The sequence below is a fragment of the Echinops telfairi genome, unplaced genomic scaffold (assembly GCF_000313985.2).
Source record: "Echinops telfairi isolate 266 unplaced genomic scaffold, ASM31398v2 ScPeMD7_7469;HRSCAF=8507_1, whole genome shotgun sequence".
In the NCBI taxonomy this organism is placed as follows: Eukaryota; Metazoa; Chordata; class Mammalia; order Afrosoricida; family Tenrecidae; genus Echinops; species Echinops telfairi.
In genome coordinates, this window is record NW_022111373.1 from 148578892 (window position 1) to 148594907 (window position 16016).

Consider the following 16016-nt stretch of genomic DNA (forward strand, 5'->3'; position numbering starts at 1 on the left):
AGGCCTCGCCTCAAGACTCAGTCTCCACCCGATAGCCCGCCTCGGATCCCCAAGGGTCAGCCCAAAGGCCTCGTCCCCGACCCGCGGCCGCCTCTCCCAGATGGACGCCCGCCCTTTAGGCCCTTCCCTTTACCCTTTAGGCCCGCCCCCCAACATTTCGGCCGCATTTTAGGGTCCACGACCGGTTCCCAAACCCCTCCCTCTAACACTCGGCCTCTACTCGAGACCGAGTTTCCGCCCCTGAGCCCTTGGCCGCTTCGAGACTCCGAGGATGCAGCGCTATCCACTTAGCCCCGCCCCCATGGAGCGACACCCGGGCCCCGCCCTCTATTCAATCAGCCCCGCCCCCTCGCTCTTTGCTTTTCCGAACCCGCGATCCCGCTTTAGAAGGCCCTCACAGAGGTGGATTGACACGTGGCTGCAAAAATAGGCTGAAGCATAGGAACAATCGTGAAGATGGCGCAGGGCCCGGTGGTGTTGCATTCTTTTTTTTTTTGATGATTCCATCAATTTCTTTTTTTTTTTTTTAATCAATTTATTGGGGCTCATACAATTCATCACAATACATAGATCAATTGTGCAAAGCACATCTATACATTTGTTGGGTGTTGCATTCTTTACAGATTCGACGGTATCTAACAACAGCCTAGACTCTGACCCCGAGCTGCTACTTGGGTTCCCAAGCCCCGCTCCGCCGCCGCCTCACCCCGTCCGACCCCGAGGCCCCGCCTCGAAAGTTCCCCTCCCCACACCGTGGCTGCCTTTCTGAGCCTGAGACCTCGCCCACCAGTCCTTCAGCCCCGCCCCCAGCACCTTCGCCGGCCCTGGCTCGCACTTCCTGGTCCAACGGGTGGGGCCGGGCTCTGTGGGCGGGGCCTCAGGGGTGTGTCCTCCAGCCCACGCGGAGGCCGGGCCGCGCCCCCGCCCGCCTGCACCTGCCTGGGGCTGGCAGCGACAGCGTCGTTATATGAACCGTGGTAGGGCATGGAGTTGGTTCTCAGCTATGCAGCTCGGCGAGCCGCAACTGCTGGACGCGCTGGGCGTCCTGCTGGGCGTCTCTGCCTGCTTTACCTTCGTGATACTGCAGAAGTTGGAAACATCTTATGGCCGCTACTGGTCACCGAGAATCCGCTGGTGGCTGCCCGCGCGGCTAGCCTGGGGGCTGCAGGAGATGCCCTCGCTGCTGCTGCCGCTGCTAGAGTGGGTCCGGTTCGGAGACCAGCTGCGCCCGCCCAACGCCCTGCTGATGGCCATGTTCACCATCCACTACACGCAACGGTAAAGGCCGCCCGGACCCAACACCCAGCTCCCTGCCCATCAGGGCTCCAGCTGGCCCCTGATCACCTGCCCACCTCTGCCCGGCAACCAGCCAGCCCCAGATCACGGTCGCAACAGACCCCCACACCCTAGTTCCTGCACTTGCCAACCCAGCACTCCACCGACCTGCACTGGGGTCTGTGCCTTGAAGTGCATGGTCACCCTGCAGATCTCACTGCCCTCCTGCCCTGCTGATCAGGACTCTGGTTTAATGCCCTGCACCCAGCACCATGTCCCAGCCAAAGGCACCTGCACCCTTACCCACACCCATCACTCACTGCCCTGCTCCATCCCCACAGCCCCATAACCCCTTCCCTGTTTCTGAGACCCCCAGTTTCCCCTCCTGTCCCCTGTCCCTCTGAAACCCTTCCCTGCAGTTTCCCTAGACTACTCCCATCCCATACCCTCTTCCAATGCATGTCCTTCACCCGCCAGCCCCACCCTCTTGTCCTCTCTGAGCCTGTCTGTCCCCCTTTGAGGGTCCCCTGTGGTCTCTCCTGTAGCCCCTGGCATACCAGAGCTAAGGGGTGGGGGGTGATAGTTTGATGCTTCCAAAATGTCTGCCATTATTGCCTCCTGCACCCCAATCCTCCCCCTCCCCACCCCCTTCCCCCAGACTAGAACTCGCCCCTGGGGTCTCCTGAGGCTGTCATCCTCAGGTGCATATGGGCCCCAGGCCCCTGGGTGGCAGTGAGTTTGGTGTTTGGGGTTCCATCTCTGGGGAGCAGGTGGCCGGGTGTCTGCTCCCATGAGGGAGAAACCCTTGGGTCAGCAGCCCAGCGCTGACCTGCCACAGCACCACGGCTCCTCTGGGTAGAACTGAATGACACACAAGTCATGTTGCCTTTTCTTTAAATCCACGGTGGACAGAGTGTCCCTACAATGGGCCCGAGGTCGCTCCGCTGTCCTGGGCTGTATCTTTACCTTAAAATCCAGTTATCTTACTTGGGTCTGTGGCGTCTTTCCACATAACCTGATGATCCAGTTCTGACCGGCAGCTGCCCGCTGGACAGCTTTTTTTGCATGTGTGCTTGGGGTGGAGGGTGGGGATGGTGTTTCTTCAGCGAAACCTGAAACCCTGATGTTGCTAAGCAGCCTTCCTGTGGTCTCCATGAAGGTCTTGAGAAATGGCTTTGGGGGCTTCCACTGCCCGGAACCCCAGGTCAGGGCCCCCGCTCTGTCACAGGGACAACAGATGGCTTGACAATGTGCCTGAGGACTGGAATCCTGAGCCCCTGGGCTGGGGAAGGCTACGGTCACAGCGGGAGCCCCCAATCCTTCCTGAGTCTCCCACCTGGACATGGCCTCCATCAAGTTCCTGCTGACCAATGCTGAGTGGGGTTGCTGGCACTCACCCTGCCAGCCAGCCCCTCAGGGAGCTTGTGAGGTGTGCCCTTGATGAATTCAGGACACCGGCTGGCATGGTCATGAGGGATGCCAGATGGCCAGAGGGCTTCAGGACCAATCCTGTCACCCTTTCTAGTCTGCAGTCGTGCGCACACCCGGACTGCAGTCCCTTCCCGTTCCCATGGTGCCACCAATGCTTGCTGCCTTTCCTGATTCTCTGGCAGTTTTCTGAGGTAGCCGCAGGGCTGTGAGACCCTTGAACACCATTTTGGCCTCAAGCTGATAGGCTCCCTCATCTGGATGGTTCTGTCTTGTCTTTGTCCTGTGAAGACTTGGTGAAGGGCATCTCTGTAAGATGTTTGAATTTGGGTAGCATCATGAGTTACGTATGCATGGGGCTGCTAAGGCAACGTCAGCAGGTTAAAAGCACCAGCTGCCCCAGGGGGGACAAGCTAGGTTTTCTGCTCCAGTGAAGAGTTACCGTCTCAGAAACCCTCAAGGACAGTTCTACCCAATCCAACAGAGTCACTGTGAATCGGAATCAACTTGGTGGCAGTGAGTTTGGTTTAAGAACAAAAGTCACCCATTAGAAGTTCAAGCCCTTTGATCAAGTTCCCAACAGCTAGCACGTAGGAGAGGCATTTCTACACGTCCCAGGATCTAGGTGGGTTGCCTAACATGCTCAGTGATGCATGTGTGTGTGTTACTTAACCTCTTTGATCATGCCCCTTCAAACACTTGCTTCACAGACAGGTGGGAAGAATTGTGTGTGTTTGTGGTCTGATGGTCCAGTGGGGAGACGGCCCCTCAAGGACAGGTTGTATCTCTGGTGTCCCGAGCACTGCCTGAGACAGGTAGCATTCTCTGTGCTGTGCCGGGACCCCAGGCTGGACCGGGCTCTATCTGTAATCCACCCAACCCCACACATACACATACCGTACATAGATCACCACACACACCTTTACACGGGAGATTGATGGAGTGCCAAGTCCCACACTCCACAAACGTGCTCCCAGAGGAAGGAGTTGCCATCAGCCTCGCAGAACCCAGCTCAAGGGCCTGCCTGGCACGTTGTGGTTGACTGACTAATCGATCAACGGACTATCAGTCCTGCGCCCTCCCTATGCCAGAGCCCCTGTCTGTCAGTCTATTTGTGTATCTGTCTATCTCTCTAGCTAGCTAAAAGCAAGCTCTGGAGATAGACCCTGAAGCTCTTCCAGCCCCAGCCCAAACCCTCGTGCGGTGGGGTGGGGAGGGTCTGGGCTACTAAGCTGCCTCCCACCAAAGTTTTCACGCTGGGAGAATTGGCAGAAGGCTGGAGCTGCCAATGGGGCCAGCGTGGGCATTGAATGAGCAGAGTCCTAAGATGTTGGTGCCCTGCAGGGGCTCAGGCCCAACCCCTGGGAAGGTGCGGCCCGCTGATGGACTTAGAACCCCAAACCAAGCCCATGCCCAGTGAGCTCCTCTGACTCATAGCGAACCTCACCTAGTGGCCTTCATTCCTTGCTCCGAGAGAGTTGGCCGTTTGCACTGTTGTGTTTGAGCCAGGGCACCGAGCCAGTGGCGTGACTGGGGAGCATGGGTGGGTGGGGGCACATCCATCGCCCTGTCCAAGGATGATTCTGAGATAGCGCTGGCCATGCCCCATCCAGAAGGCCCACCGTGGGTGGCACCAGCCCTAGGGACGCTGCTGCAGGAAAGAGAAACTGTTTCCATTCTACCCAAGCCACTGATTTATTAAAGAGTCATCCGACCCGCAGCAGTAAGTGCCTCTGTGCTCCCCGTGGGTGGGCCAGCTGGCCAGCAGTACGGGCAGGGCTCCTGCAGCAGCACCAGAGAGCGACTCCCCGAGGTGGCAGGTAGCCCCCAAGGTGGGAGCAGAGCATGCAGTTTGGGCCAGGGAAGGCAGCCGTGCCTGCAGCTCTTGGAGCCTCCGGGGGCCACAGCCAGATGGAGGGGGTGCCAGCAGGGTGGGATAAGGACGGAGCAAGAACACCGTGCTTGTTCTCCTGAAAGTGTGGCAGGGATGGGAGCAATACGGGGTGGGTGTGGTGTCTGTGTGCCAGTCTGGCAAAAGGTGTGTCTGTGTGCTCAGTAGGCGGCACTGAGGACATGCCCCATACTTTTTGGACTGTGGGCAAGGAAGACGGGTGTGCAGGGGTGGAGGCAAGCCCTGGAGAGGTGCTGGGGCTGAGGGGGTGGGAAGGGGGCAGACGGAGAGGCTTGGGTCCTCTTTAACTCAGGAAGAACTTCCAGGGACTTGTTTGTTTGAGCAAGGGCGAGGGGCCTTCTCCATCCTTGACCCCGGCTGGGACCCTGCACCTTCATCACTGCCTTCCACACCCCTCCACCGGTCCCCTCACCCACCCGAGTGTTTACTGCTCTCCCACTCCACTGCCCTCCTGGACACCCAGGCTGGCACCGGTCACCAGGACTCCCCTGTGTTTACCTTGGGGTGGCAGCTGCTCCCTGGGCACATTGTCAGCAGCTCAAAACCACCAGCCGCTCCAAGGGAGAAAGATGAGGCCCACTACCCCAGTCAAGAGTGACAGTCCCTGACAGTCGCTGTGAGTCAACCAACTCCATGGCAGTGAGTGTTTTTTTGCAGCTAAACCCATGGCCTGCGAGTTGACCGCTGTTAAAAATGAAGCCATCTATTTTGTTGTTGTTGTAAGTCTTCCTTGGGAACAAAGTGGGAGTTGGTACACATCCACACCACTCACATGCATGTGACTCAGCTCCCCCTGCACTCCCTCCTGGGACCATCACAACCCGCTTCCTCCCTGTGCTTTCTGACACCCCCCCACCCCCCACCCCCACCTTCTCTCCAGGCTGGCCACTCTAGACTGGAGGGTGACAGAGGGCCCTGGTCTATAGGACCCACTTGTCTTATCGGACTTGTCCGCCTGGTCTCTTGGATGACCCTGAGCTCTGTGCCCCCGTCTCCATTTCTGTCTCCGTCTGGGACCTTCTGGGCGGTCCTTTCTCAAGCGAGCGGTTAGTGGTGGTGGCTGGGCACCATCTGGTGCTTCTGCTCTCGGGGGGGGCGGGCAATGGCCCATTGGCCTCGTTGTTTCCCTGTGTCTTTTGATTCTGGTCACCCTTATGTCCCCTCAACAGGGCGAGTGGAGGCCAGTGGTCGCCAAAGCAGCAGTTTTTATTGAAGGAAGATGAAGCACTAGAAGCCTGCGCCCACGCTCATTCGAGCGGCGTATTTTGTGAGGACTCTCGATAAAAGTACCCCAATGAGAGGGAATTTCTCAGCAAGTAGTACAGGAATCCCAGGAATGGACAAGGGAAGGGTTACTGCGTGGTTTACAAAATCGCGATTTCAACCGCTCCAGGAGCCTAGAAACGCTATTTTCTTGGTGGCTACGTCAATTCCAGCGCCATAAATCAGTGGCTGTTCCCGGGGCCAGTCTGAGCGGAGGCGATCCCTGGGGTCCCTGTGAGAGAGGGGAGTGTGTGGGGGAGCCCCCAGGCTTTCTGAGCTGCACTGGCTCCGGACAAGCAGCAAACAGCCCAAACGGCGTCCAGCCTGAATTGGGGGCTGCAGCCCTTCCCTCTGCCAGGTGCATTATATTTAAGGGCTAATTTTTTTCAGTCTTCAGTGTTTTCTTAAAAAGCAAATATGTCACTTTGATAAATAAGGTGGAACTGACCCATGTATTTCTCATACCTCCCATGTAAATCATGGTGCTGGAGAAGAACATGGAAAGTACCGTGGACTACTAAACGTTCAGACCCATCTGTGTTGGAGGAAGTGCACTCAGAGTGCTTGTTAAGAGGCCAAGAAGGTGAGGCTTTGTCTCACGTCCTTTGGACATGTTGACGGGAGAGACCAGTCCCTGGAGGAGGACATCGTGCGTGGTAAAGTGGAAGGGCGGCGACAAAGAGGAAGGTCCTGAAGGAGTGGAGAAGGACACAGTGGCTGCGACAGTAGGCTCAGCATTAGAAAAACCGTGAGCCTGGCAAAGGCCGGGCAGTGTTTTCATCTGCTGTGCGTACAGTCAGTATGGCACCTATAGGGGTTACACAAATTCATGTCAACTTGATATATAGAAGTGGAAGGGTGGAGTCTAGCCTGTCAATCAGGTCACAACCTGGTAGTGCCTCCTTGTGGGCATGGCCTTCTCATAAGGAGGGCCCTGGGAACCTCCCTGCCCACTTTGCTGTCACCTTGTTAATGAGTCACGCAGGGACCTGCCAGAGCCCTGGAGATGCATCCACCTCCATTGGATCCACAAGACTTTGCACCCACCGGCCTGTGATTTTCCTGCATTCAGCATCACTGCTTGTGACTGCGTGAGTCTGAAGTAGGACTTGTGGACTTGAGTTGGACTGGGCTGGGATGTTTTCTTGATATGCAATTACTTCCTGATAGAAAGCTCTTTCTGACGCAGAGATGAATGTCGCTGGGTTTATTTCTCTCATCACCACAGCCTCACACAGCCCCCAACAGCAACAGCATGTGATTGGAAAAGCTGAACAGTGAAAAAAGACCAGAGGATCAATGCATTTGTATGGCAGTGTTGACAATGTTCATTGAGCAGACTATGGACTTGCAGGAGGACCAAAAATTCAGTCTGAAGAAATAGATCCAGAATGCTCCTTAGAGGCAAGGACAGAAAGATGTTGACTTTCTTCCTTTGAACATGTCATTTGGAAAAGACCAATCTCTAGAAAAGGACATCATGGCCGGGGGCCAGTGAAAACAAGGGAGACCCTCCCCCGTGAGATGGACGGCACAGTCACCTCAACAGTGGTGAGCTCTCGGTCCGCGGAGCTCTCGGTCCGCACCACTGCCCACTGCAGCGTCTGGGACTTGTTCTTCTTTCTCCAGCTTGGAAGCCCTTCAGCTATCGGGCGTCTTGTCCTGCCTGCAGGTCATCGTCATCAGAGGCGCCCAGGGAGTAAGATAGGCTGACTGTGTCCCCCAAGATCTTGTGGCCAAGGGGCCAATCCAAACCATTGGAGATGTCCCCCTGGCCAGAGCACTTCTACACAGGGTGGTCAGGAAGGAGGGAGGACAGGGACTCCTGGGGCTGTTTCCTCAGCCATGGTTCCTGGCAAGTACTGCAGTTGTTGGTCAACTCTCTGTGTACCATGTTGTTGACTGTTAACTGCTCATCCCACTTCAAAGCTCAGAAGTCCATTCCAACAGGGGCAACGTCCTCAATAGAAGGTGTCGTCAGAGCCAGACTCTCGGTGACCGGTGCAGGTGGGGGGGCCTCAGCACAAGGGGTCTTCTTTTACCTGGATCCACAAGCAACATCCGGGGTAATACTATCTTTCATAAGCATTCATACCAAACGAGCCCCAAGGAGTTGGAAACAGAGTCCAGAGTCCAACTCCTGAGTCCAGGAGTCCAGACGACAGCCAGCTTCCCTCTTCCTGCAATCCCGTCCCTCACCTCTTGGGCTTCTGCGGCCACCTCGGCCGCCCACAGAACTCACGAAAGTTTGAGGGAAAGTCTCGCAAGGTGGTGGGCCCAGTTCAGTCCAAAGAAGGTCAGGCAGGGGCAAACCAGATGCTCTGGCCAGAGGGTGCACTCTGCCCCTGGCTCTTCCTGCTTCCCAGAGGGCTCCTAGCACACACAGCAGGATGGCAATGCAGGGATGCCTGTTTGCCACAATTCACAGGTGAGCCCTTATCGCTATCTTTCCTCCACCTTCTTGCCAGACCCTTCCAGGGAAAGGCCCTTGGTGGGAGCCAGATGAGGGAACTCACTGCTCCTGCAACCTGCATGCAGGCAGCAGTCCAACAGTCAACCCACTCTGCCTCGGGCCAGTCTCCCAGTGAAAAGTCCAGCTGTCACACTAAGGGTGAAAGTGCACCTGACTCAAGCCGTGCTGTTCCCAAGCACCTCCTGAACGGGCAACACCTGGCGAGGGTGTAAGGAAGACCGAAGCAGTGTTGATGCACTTGAATGTCGGTGCTGGCAACGAACACTGACCATGCTATGGACTGCCAGAACAAGCCGCTCCGCCTTGGAAGAGGTCTGGCTGGGGGTGTTCTCTAGAAGTAAAGACTAGTGAAAAGTCAGACACGTTGTCAGGAAGGACCGGTCCCCAGAGAAGGACGTCACACTTAGCAAAGGAGAGAGAGGGTCAGGGCAAAAGAGGAAGCGCCTCTGGAGATGGGTTGACACCATGGCTGCAACAATGGGTTCCAACCCAGCCAGGGACCTGCCGATGGCACAGGGCCAGGCAGGGCCTGCCTCCCTCTCAAAGGACTCAGCCTTCCCTAACAGCCACCACGGGCAGCCTTCTCCAAAGTCCGGATCCAGCCATGCCCGCATCCGAGTTCTTTCTTCTGCCAACTTTTAAAAGTGTCAGTTCTTTGAAAGATTTCTTAAGCGCATTGCCTTGACATCATACACAGTAAACTAAACATCGTTGCTGTTAAGTGCACACGTCTAGTCAGCTCTGACCGACAGCCAGGCCAGTGCACACCAGAAGGACACAGGGCCCAGGCCAGTGCATCCTCACAGGGTTCTGATATTCGAACCACCGTCGCAGCCATAGCGGCCACCCAGCTCATCAAAGGCCTTCCTCTTTCCTGCTGCCCCACCACTTTGCCAAGCACGATGCCCTCCTCCTGGGACTGGTCTCTCCTGACAACATGTCCAATGTACATGAGATGAAACCTGGCCGTCCTTGCCCCTAAGGAGCATTCGAGGTGATTCTTCTGCTGTACTTCTACCAAGGCCGACTGTTGGTTCGTCTGGCAGCCGCGGGACTGTCAGTGTTCGTCACCAGCACCAGGGTTCAAATACATGGGTTCGTCTTTGGTCTTCTCGGTCAGTGTCCAACTTCCACGTGCCAGTGAGATTATGGAAAATATACTGTATTGTGTCAGGCACACCTCCATCCTCAAAGCCACAGCATTGCTGTGCACTCTAAAGACGTCTTGTGCAGTAGCTTTACCCGACGCAGCACACCCTGAGTGCTGTTTCCAGGAGCTCTAGGGGTGGATCTGAGCAAGATAAAACCCCTGACAAAACCTCACCTATCTCTCCATTTACCCTGATGTCGCCTGTTGTCCGGTGGTGAGGCTGTTTGTCATCTTTACATTGAATTGTAATCCAGACTGAACCGAGGAGGGTGGTGTCCGAGACACCAGTATTGACGTTTCACCTCAGGAACTCCTCTCCCCAGCCCCGGAACCTGGAGCTGGTGACTCCTTCTCCCACATGTGGGTTGGGGTCTCCTACTTGGATGTCTGAGGAGGCTGGCGGGCATGGCCACTCTAGGAATGGGGGGTCCACCATAAGAGAGAGTGACTGTGGGGTCCCCCACCCCGTGGTGCAGACTCATGTAGGCCACTGATCTGTTGTTACCAGGGCATCCGGTTGGCTCTGAATCCTGGTGACCACCACCCCCCCAGTGGAGAGGGACAAGTGACTGGTCCCATGTCATCTCCTCGGTGGTCGGCACAGTCCAGGCCCTAGTCCTCGGAGCGCCTTCTACTCCAAGGAGCCAGCTGGCCAGCACTATGTCTTTGGGGAGTCCACAGGGTGTGGACCGGCTAACTTTCAGAAGTAGGTCACAAGGCATTTCTTCCTCCAAAAAAGGAGAGAGGCAAAAACCTAAACTCCCGCCATCTTTGAGAGGGTCCTGACTCAGTTCAACCCCGTGGGTTTCCATGGCCGGGAGTCTCTCCGGGAGCAGGCTGCCTCCTCTCTCTCCTGAAGAGCGGACAGTAGTATCAAACCACTGACTTTGTGGTTAGCAGCACAGTTCATAGCCCACTGCGCTACCAGGGAGGGCTGTGCCCACCAACCCAACCCGGTGTGGCCACATTCACCCTCCTGGTCTGCAGACATGCCTGGGACAGAGCGTGGGGCCGCCTGGCAACACACAGCAGCCAGCCAGCACCCCAAGGCTCGTGGGCACAGTGTGCCTGTCCCACCCCGCCCTTGGTGTATGTTACCGAAACGGGTCCCCCCACCCACCCCCAACTCGGCCTCCAACAGCCTCTGCTGATGACAATGTGGGGTTCCTGTGCGAGGTGAGGGGACTGAAGACCCAGGGACCCCCACACAGACTGGTCAGCACCCACACCCAATGTCCGACTGATGGAGAAGCTGGAGGGCAGGGTTGCACTGCCCCTAGAGGGGTCCTGGGGCCCCCACCTTGCAGAAACACACTCCCTTGTCTGTCCTGCACAGAGTGGACCACAGGCTGGGCTTGCCAGCCTGCCCCCTGGTGCCAGCAGGAAGGCTCCCTCCATGTTGTGAAGCCCGCCCCCATTTCCCCCGCGTCTCACCTCCCACAGGACCCTGATTTTCCCCCTGCTGATCCGAGGCGGCAAGCCCACGCCGCTGTCCACCTTCCTGATGGCTTTCCTGTTCTGCACCCACAACGGCTACCTGCAGAGCAGGTACCTGAGCCTCACCAAGTATCCTGACCACTGGACCACCCAGCCCCACTTTCTGGCAGGTGAGTGGAGACACTGGGGATCCCGGGCACCCTCATCGTCTCTCTGAGTTTGGGAAGAAAGCCCAGGTCCTGGCATCCAAAAGCTGCAGGGGTGAGGGAGGTGGGGCGGCAGCAGCAGTACTTGTCACGGGCGGTCCAACTGTCCCCAGGGGGCCCAGACACAGGGAGATCGGCCATGAGTTACTTGTTTGCCATCCCCTAAAACTCACTGCCATCAGAGTCAGACTCACCCCAGAGCCGGCCCGGAGCGTCTCAAACAAGGATGTGCACCTAGACAGGCTCAGCCAGCCTCGCCTCTCTCTGGCAGGGCCGCTGAGCGCATCACCACGGTGCTGTTGTGACTCCTGCCCGGTAACGTGATGAGCATAAGTGTGTACTTAACCACATAAAAAGTGTGTACCATGTCACGTAAAAAGCATGTTTGCTGCATCCAGCTATGTGGACTCCTCATGACCCTCCAGGCTGGAGCAGAGCCTGCCCAGCACGGTCACCACAGCTGGAAACCTGCAGAGGCAAGGATGGTGAGACTTCTTGCATACCTGGGACCCGTGGCTTGGGTCAGGCGCACCTCAGTTCTCAAAAGGACATCCTTGCTTCCCAAACCCTTGAGAGAGGTCCTGTGCAGCACACGTACCAAGTGCCATGCGCATCACCTGACCTGATGGCTGCTTCCGTGAGCATGGATTGTGGGTCCCAGGAGGATGAGATCTTTGGCCACTTCAGTCTTTTCTCCCTTCTCCTGATGAGGCTCTCTGCTCCCTTAAAGGGTGACTATCTCGGAGACCAACGGGGGCCATCCTGCCCTGTCCTGCCGGGTCTTGGTGAGTCCGAGTGGACTGGACGGCTGTGGGTTTCGTTGGGTGGGTCAGGGGAGACCACCTACTTCGCCGTGGAGAGTTGGGACCGTGAGAAGGTCCAGCACTCTGGGTACTTTGTTGATGACACAACACTGTGACCCATCACGTCTGTCCCGAGAGCAGTGACCCCCAATACCAAGAACTGTTGAGACAGGAGGGTCAGTGTTCCCTATCAAATGAGGCCAGCTGAGGACACACAGGCTCTCCTCTGGCTCCAGACCCTGTGACGCCAGGAAACGTGAATCCAGGTGGCTGCTTGCCCAGGGTCCAGATGACCCAGGGGCCGGCCTGCTCTGCCCCTGAGGTCAGCAGGGGCAAGAAGCACTGCCTTCACTCACAGGCAGTGAGCAGCCAACCCCACAGGCCCCCAGGGCAGGACGGGGCCCCCTGGCAGATGAGGAGCAGGAGGGCAGGAAGCTGCATGGCCCATCCCAGGTCTGATGCTGGTGGCCAGTGGGGTAGATGCTGACAGAAGGCGATCAGCAAGAACCCACCCCCCATCCCCAATCCAGACTTGTGTCTGCCACACTGGTGGCCGATTGTTACAGCCGTCTTCTCTGGGGGAACCTTTTTCGGGGGGGGGGGTGCTTCCAATGAACGGCAGCCAGGGCTTTGGGTCCTTGAGGTGTGCGGATAGCATCAGGCCGCTGGCCGGGAGTGGGCCCCACGCAGGACAGAGGGCCTTGCCCCTGGGATCAGGCTTGCACATGGCGAGCCACCGTGTGCCCAGGAGCAACCACCACTACACCGACTCCTCAGACCGTGTGCAGCTGGCAGCGAAGGCATCTTCTGGTTCTTCAGGCACGGACAGGCCCAGGCTTGCTTCCCTTCCTCTCGTGTGTCATAGGTTTTGTTTGGAGACAAATGTGAAATTGCAGTCGCCCCTCGGTATCCTGAAGGAAACCCTGGTGGTGCAGTGGTGAAGCATTGGCCTGCTAACCGCAGGGCCGGCAGTTTGAAACCACCAGCCACTCCTTGGGAGAGAGATTGAGGCTTTCTGCTCCTGTAAAGATTTATAGGCTCACAAACCCACAGGGGGCCATTTGACCCTGTCCCATAGGGACGCTGTGGGTAGGCAGGGGGTTTCTCCGTGTCCTCGGGCGTCTTGGTGCCAGGACCCCCACAGATACCAGAATCCATGGACACTCCGGGCCCTTGGATAACACGGGATCATGTCTGCACACGCCTACGCACACTCAGCACTTCAGTCACCTCCAGGGACTTGTAAGACAAAGTGAGGTGTCTTCAGAAAGTCCCTAGGAAAAGTCCCTTGTCTTTTTTTTTTAATATTATTTTGGGGAGCTCTTATCAAGATTATAACAATCCATAATTCAATTAAATCAAGCATAATTGTACAACTGCTGCCACCATCACTTTCAAAACATTTTTTTCTTCTTAAACTCTTTGATATCTGTTCCCCTTTATCCCCCTCCCCCCCCTTAACCCCCAGGAACCTGTATTATTATATTACATATTATTATTATTTTTCCCGGTATGTCACACCATCCAATGTGTCCGTTCACCTACAGTTCTGCTCTTCGTTCCCCTCGAGTGGGGTAATACAGTCATTTCTCTCAGTTCTCCCTTCCTCACCCCCAGCCCCCACCCCGCCTCTTCCCATACCCTCAGGGAATCATTACTCCCGTTACTATTTCTGGAGGGTTTAGCTATCTTGGACTTCATGGATCTTAATTATACAAATGAACATACACAGATCTAACAAGATGCACGAGGTGAAACTAAGACCATAAATGTAAGGGGAGGAAATATTAAAGAGCTAGAGGATAGTCATGTGTTTCATCAGTGGTATACTTCACCCTAGATGTATCATCCCTCGTGTGGCCCTTGTGTGAGGGACCGTCCAATTATCCTGCAAGTAGGCTTTGGGTCTCCACTTTGCCTTTGCATCCACCTGATTGCTTGTTTTTGAACTTCTGATACCTATGCCTGTTGACACCTCATGATCACACAGGCTGGTGTGCTTCTTCCATGTGGGCTTTGCTGCTTCCTTGCTAGATGGCCACTTGTTTCACTTCAAATATTTAAGACGCCAGATGCAATATCTTTTAGTAGCCAAGCACCATCAGCTTTCTTCACCACATTTGCTTATGCACCCATTTTGTCTTCAGCAATCGTACTGGGAAAGTTAGTATCATACAGTTCCATATTATTAGAACAAATCACTCTTGTACTGAGATAAGATTTAAGTAGAGGCCCAAAGTCCATCTGCTTCGTGTGTGTGTGTGTGTGTGTGTGTGTGTGTGTGTGTACACAAATACACCCAGCTTGATATATTTACATATATACATAGCTATATTTATTTCTAGATATATAATTTTTACTTTCTTGTCCTTTCCCCATTTTCTTTTTTCTTTCCTCCTGCCCCACTATCATGTTTACCTACCATTCAACTCTCAGCAATTCCTCTCAGGTACATTTCAATTGATCAAACACCACCAGGAACACTACTCCCTCCTCACCTTCAATTTCAGGTCCCTTGCTATTCCCCTGTCCCTGTCGTTACTGACTCACCACTCCCCTCACCCACGTCCTCCTCTCCCCTGCCTCCCCCTCCCCACCCCAGTCATCAGTCCAGTGGCTGTCTCCTTGGGATTACTTACCCTGCCTATCTTATATAGATAGATACCAAAAAGAAAACAAAAGAAGAGAGACCGTACATATAGTTCCAACTCTTAACTGCTGACCTGGCCCAGAGTAGACAAGCGTCTCTCTGTCAAGTAGGACGCAGGTCCTGTTGTCACCCATCAGTCCAGTCCCCTTTCCTCCAGGGACCCCTGTCCCAGGGCCCGCGCACCGAACTCAGACCCGTTTAGTCCTCAGCATTCCTGTCCAAGAGGCAAGCTTTCTACAAGACCCTCCTGCTCTGCCTGCTGTCAGAGATGGAGCAGTCTAGTGCCCCACCCCCACCCCGTTAAACACCTTTAGACTTTCAGTGTGGCCCCTGTGAGTACCCCCAACCAGTTCAGATGGGGTGCCAAGCGCTGCCCGCCCAAAACCAACCCCTGAGTCAGAAGCCTACAATCGGGATTCCTCAGGGACTTCCTGGCTTTGCTCCATTGCTGGTCTGATGCGCCCCCCCTCTTGGCTTGCCCCCATGGGGGCGGGTCAGACTGGCTGCTCTCCCAGAACTGTATTTTCAGGGCTGCCCTCTGTAATGCTGTTGTTGAGGGAGGGGATGTCAGACCTCCAGCTGAGGCCAGCCTGCTGTGCTCTCTGTGAGCAAGCTGCTCTGAGCAGGGACATCGCCCTCATGGCTTGGTGCTCCGGAAGGAGGTCTGCGCTCCCTCTCCCTTTCCTGTGGAGACATAGACAACACCCTCCCCTTGGGTGGATGAATCCCTGGTTGGGGGGAGGGGGAGATGCCATTCCACACAGGTGCTGTCTGCATCTTTTTTCTTTTGTGTGTGTGTGATGAATGCATCATTGGGTTTGGTCTGGCTCTTGCCAGAGTCTCTGGTCCTCAGCCCAGGAACTGTGCGATATGTGCTTTTTCCCCTGGGCTGGTTCTGCTGTTGGAACTGACCTCCGTGGACACATGCTGTACTTGTCCTTCTGTGCTTGGCTAACTTCACTCACCATGAGATCCTCCAACTCTTTCCACGAGACGAGGTGCTTCATCATTTCAGCACTGTTTTTTTATTATTTTTTTCTTAAAATCATTCTATTGAGGGCTCATAAAACTCTGATCACAATCCATCCATCCATCCATTGGTCACGCACATTTGTACATTTGTTGCCCTCACCATTCTCTAAACATTTGCTTTCTACTTGAACCCTTGGTATCAGCTCCTCATTTCCCCCTCTCTCCCCACACCCCTTCCCTCATGAACCTTTGATAATTTATAAATTGTTATTATTTTTGTCATGTCTTACATGGTCCAACATCTCCCTTCACCCACTTTTCTGTTGTCCATTCCCCAGGGAGGGGGTTATATGTAGATCCTTGTGATCGGTTCCCCCTTTTCACCCACCTTCCCCTTCCCTTCCTGGTATCACTACTCTCATTATTGGTCCTGAGGGGTTTATCTGT

At 55.4% G+C, this 16016-nt stretch overlaps 1 protein-coding gene across 1 annotated transcript in view; it reads left to right on the plus strand.

The window, feature by feature from the left end:
- Positions 1 to 991: 991 nt before the first annotated feature.
- SRD5A1 (steroid 5 alpha-reductase 1) overlaps positions 992 to 16016 on the plus strand; it is a 42791-nt gene continuing 27766 nt past the window's right edge. Inside the window, exons 1-2 of the mRNA XM_004698403.2 lie at positions 992 to 1278; positions 10945 to 11108. Coding sequence (XP_004698460.1) covers positions 1004 to 1278; positions 10945 to 11108 — 439 coding nt within the window. The 5' untranslated portion in view covers positions 992 to 1003. The remainder of the gene's footprint in view (positions 1279 to 10944; positions 11109 to 16016) is intronic.